This window comes from Myotis davidii, unplaced genomic scaffold, assembly GCF_000327345.1.
Source record: "Myotis davidii unplaced genomic scaffold, ASM32734v1 scaffold174, whole genome shotgun sequence".
Classification (NCBI taxonomy): domain Eukaryota; kingdom Metazoa; phylum Chordata; class Mammalia; order Chiroptera; family Vespertilionidae; genus Myotis; species Myotis davidii.
Genome location: NW_006289087.1, coordinates 2,781,419 through 2,784,895, shown reverse-complemented (window position 1 = coordinate 2,784,895; position 3,477 = coordinate 2,781,419). Strand labels below are relative to the sequence as shown.

The 3,477-nt window shown below is 39.6% G+C and overlaps 1 protein-coding gene across 1 annotated transcript in view; it reads left to right on the top strand.

The window, feature by feature from the left end:
• Positions 1-3,477, top strand: part of MIA3 (melanoma inhibitory activity family member 3) — a 31,579-nt gene that overhangs the window by 14,756 nt on the left and 13,346 nt on the right. Inside the window, exons 6-10 of the mRNA XM_015562342.1 lie at positions 1,053-1,184; positions 2,199-2,220; positions 2,963-3,051; positions 3,295-3,372; positions 3,464-3,471. Coding sequence (XP_015417828.1) covers positions 1,053-1,184; positions 2,199-2,220; positions 2,963-3,051; positions 3,295-3,372; positions 3,464-3,471 — 329 coding nt within the window. The remainder of the gene's footprint in view (positions 1-1,052; positions 1,185-2,198; positions 2,221-2,962; positions 3,052-3,294; positions 3,373-3,463; positions 3,472-3,477) is intronic.

The following is a 3,477-nucleotide window of genomic DNA, read 5'->3' as shown; positions in this document are numbered from 1 at the left end:
CTTCCCATTGAGCCCTGAGCTGGCAGCGGGCGCTGGGTTACCCTGGCCTGCGATCGCCGGGAGATTGCTGGCCCCGCCGCCTCCTCCCCGGTGACCCCGGCTCCGCGGGGGCGGGGCCAGTGGGACAGGTGCCGTGAACGGGCAGAGGCGCTGGGAACCGAGCACGGGCGGGTGTTTCCTGCACGGCCTTTGCGGAAGCAGAATGGAGTCGCTGGGGTGCATGGATGACAGTTACATTCAGGGGCGCCGAGACCACTGACCAGCTATCCGGCCTCCTCGCCATGTGTCTGTAGGAGTGGAATACAGTCTTAGGGGAAAGTGCATTTTTGTGTTACTTTCTACCATTTTGGTTTTATTTGCTGCTGTAAAACTTGATTGCTTGGTACAGGATTTTAATTGTTTGTTTTATGTGGCTGTTTAAGTCATACACATCAGCTAGATCCAGAGGGATTCTAGCCCTGTGTTAGACACGGTGATGTGGTGTCGCATATGGAAATACATGCACAACTTAAAGACATTTGGATTCATACTGTTTAGAAACATTTCAAACCAAACAAGAAATGAGAGGCCGCCGGGCTGGTGTGGCTCAATCTATGAGCCAGGATGTGGTGTCACATATGGAAATACATGCACAACTTAAAGACATTTGGATTCATCCTGTTTAGAAACATTTCAAATCAAACAAGAAATCTGAGGCCGCCCCACTGGTGTAGCTCAATCTATGAGCCAGGAGGTCAGGGCACAGGCCCGGGTTGTGGGCTCCATCCCCTTGGGGGGCGTGCAGGAGGCAGCCGATCGATGATGTTCCTCTCTCATCATGGATGTTTCTCTCTATTCCTCTCTCTTCTACTCTCTCTAAAAAATCATTAAAATATTTTTTTTAAAAAAAGAGAGAGAGGAGTGTGAGGCTGCCAGTATCCAGTCTTTGTAGAAAGAGTGGAAGCTATTGAAGATTTTTGAGGGGGTAGTTACCTGCTAGACGTTGTTCTAGAATGCCTGTGGATAATTCTTTGCGGCTGCTTGGCTGTAGAGTTTTATTATTTCTGTTTCAGCTGCTTTCTACACTGCCTGGTGATGTTCAGTCCGGGCCTGATTTTTATGGACTGCCATGGAAGCCTGTACTTATCACGGCCTTCTTGGGAATTCTTTCATTTGTCATTTTCTTCTGGAGAACCATCCTTGCTGTGAGTAAATTAGATTAACTTACCTCTTGCCTCATAGGTACAAGGAATATTTTATAGTCACTGGCCCTTTTGTTTCTCTTTCACTTCCTACCATGAACACAAATCAATGCATGTAATCTACACTACCGTTGTAAAGTAACCCAGTGTAGTCTTCATTGGTGTTGGCTGTCTTTTTTATTTTTTATTGATTTCAGAGAGGAAGGGAGAGGGAGAGAGAGAGATAGAAACATGGATAATGACAGAGAATCATTGATTGGCTGCCTCCTGCACACTCCCTACTGGGGATTGAGCCCGCAACCTGGGCATGTGCCCTTGGTCGGAATCGAACCTGGGACCTTTCAGTTCGCAGGCCAACGCTCTATCCACTGAACCAAACCGGCTAGGGCTTAGCTGTCTTTTTGTTTGTGCATTTTCCTGCACTAGTTTCCTTTCCCTTTCAGGATTATGACCACTATCCTCAGGGGGTTGGGAAAATCTGAATGATCTCGAGCTAATTTATTAGACTTCTAAATTCAGCCAATAGTCAACTTTAAATAGAATTCCCAAGGTGTTTTCTGGTGAGAGGAAGAGGCATGTCTTAGCACAAAGACAATGCCTTTAATTTTGTCTTTTTCAACAGTCATTGTTTCTAGACCTCATTCTGGCAATTTGGGGTTGTCAAGTTATTTCGGGTAAATGAAGCATTAGCATATTCAATATGAAAATATTATCCATTTTCATTTTTTAAAGTTAGGTGCTTAGCTAATAAGATTGGTGCTCATTCCATAGATATGTAAATGTACCTTTGGTTGCAAAATGAGGTGTTTGCCTTATTGCTTTTATCTATCAAACTATTGATGAAGTATCACTACCAATTACATTTGAAATGCTTTGTAACCTTTTTCTAACCCTATGGCTCATTGGGCTGAACCAACTGTTACTAAATTTCCTTGTAGTTACGATTTGACTATTATATTAGAACTGTATTATTTTTAATAATGAAATCAAATTTAATTTTATTTCTTTCTCTTTTAGGTAAAGAGCCATGTGTACCAAGGTAAATATTTAGGCTGGCTTTGTTATTGTGCTGTGTCCTCATTATTGGTGTCTGGTAAGGGTTTTACAAGCTAGAAGTAGATATAGTGACATCTGATATATGACTGACTTATTAACTCCTGAAGGTTTCACTAATGCTGGGTTGTGGTTTGGGTGATAGAGTAGATAGATGGTGATGCTACCCACTGACATAGGGGATGAGGTGGAACAGACTCGCAGTAGGAAGAAGATGATTGGTTTAATTTGGGGCAGATTGACTTTAAATATTGATGGAATGCAAATTTATTACATGTGAACAGTGTTCCTGGGCTAATGTTATAATCAATACAGTATGTAAATATATTTAAGTAGATAATTTGAGGAATAAGAGATGCAAATCAATATGCTATACTTTGGTCTGTTCCTCTTTGCAAGTTATTTATAGTTGAAATGACCACAGTTTCTGCAAAGAAAGAGGTTTCCCTAAGGGAAGGATATAGAGCTAAAATATTTCACTGTATTTCCTAGCTCTGAAATAATTTTTATTGGAAACTCATCGAAGTAAAGGTTCTTACTATATTTTTCTTAAATTTTAATATTTTACACTTTATTTCTCTGCTTTTTAAAGGCTGATAATTATGCTAAGAAGTTCTTTTCCTTCATAGTGCAGGATAAGATGTCTTTGTTGCTAATAGATTGGGTAATTCAGTTTTATTTAAAAGTCATAATTCCATTATGGATTCACCCCCCCCTTTTATTTTTAGTCACTGAACAACAAATTTCTGAGAAGCTGAAGATGCTCAAGAAAGAAAACGCAGATCTTGTACAAAAATTGTCAAATTATGAGCAGAAGGTATAATTCTTTTAGTTTTTTTCCCCATGGTTCCAGCTTGATTGGCTCCTCCTATCTTATAGTTATTATGCTATTTTTAAATCATATTTTTAAATTCCATTATTCTCTACAAACCATTCAAATTTGAAGCAACTATCATGTGTGTAAAATGCTACTCTTTTTTCTAAAGGGGCCACATGGTGGAGGTAAGTTTGATAGCACTCTAATTCATATTTTTATATTCTGAATGCTTTATCTAAATAGGTCAAGGAATCAAAGAAGCATGTTCAAGAAACCAAGAAACAAAATATGATTCTCTCTGATGAAGCCACTAAATTCAAGGTAAAAATCCCTGATCATTTGAGTTTACATTTCAAAGAACAAAAGGAAAATAACAAGTAATTATTATTAATCTTCATATCGTTTTCTATAGCATAGAATCAAGGA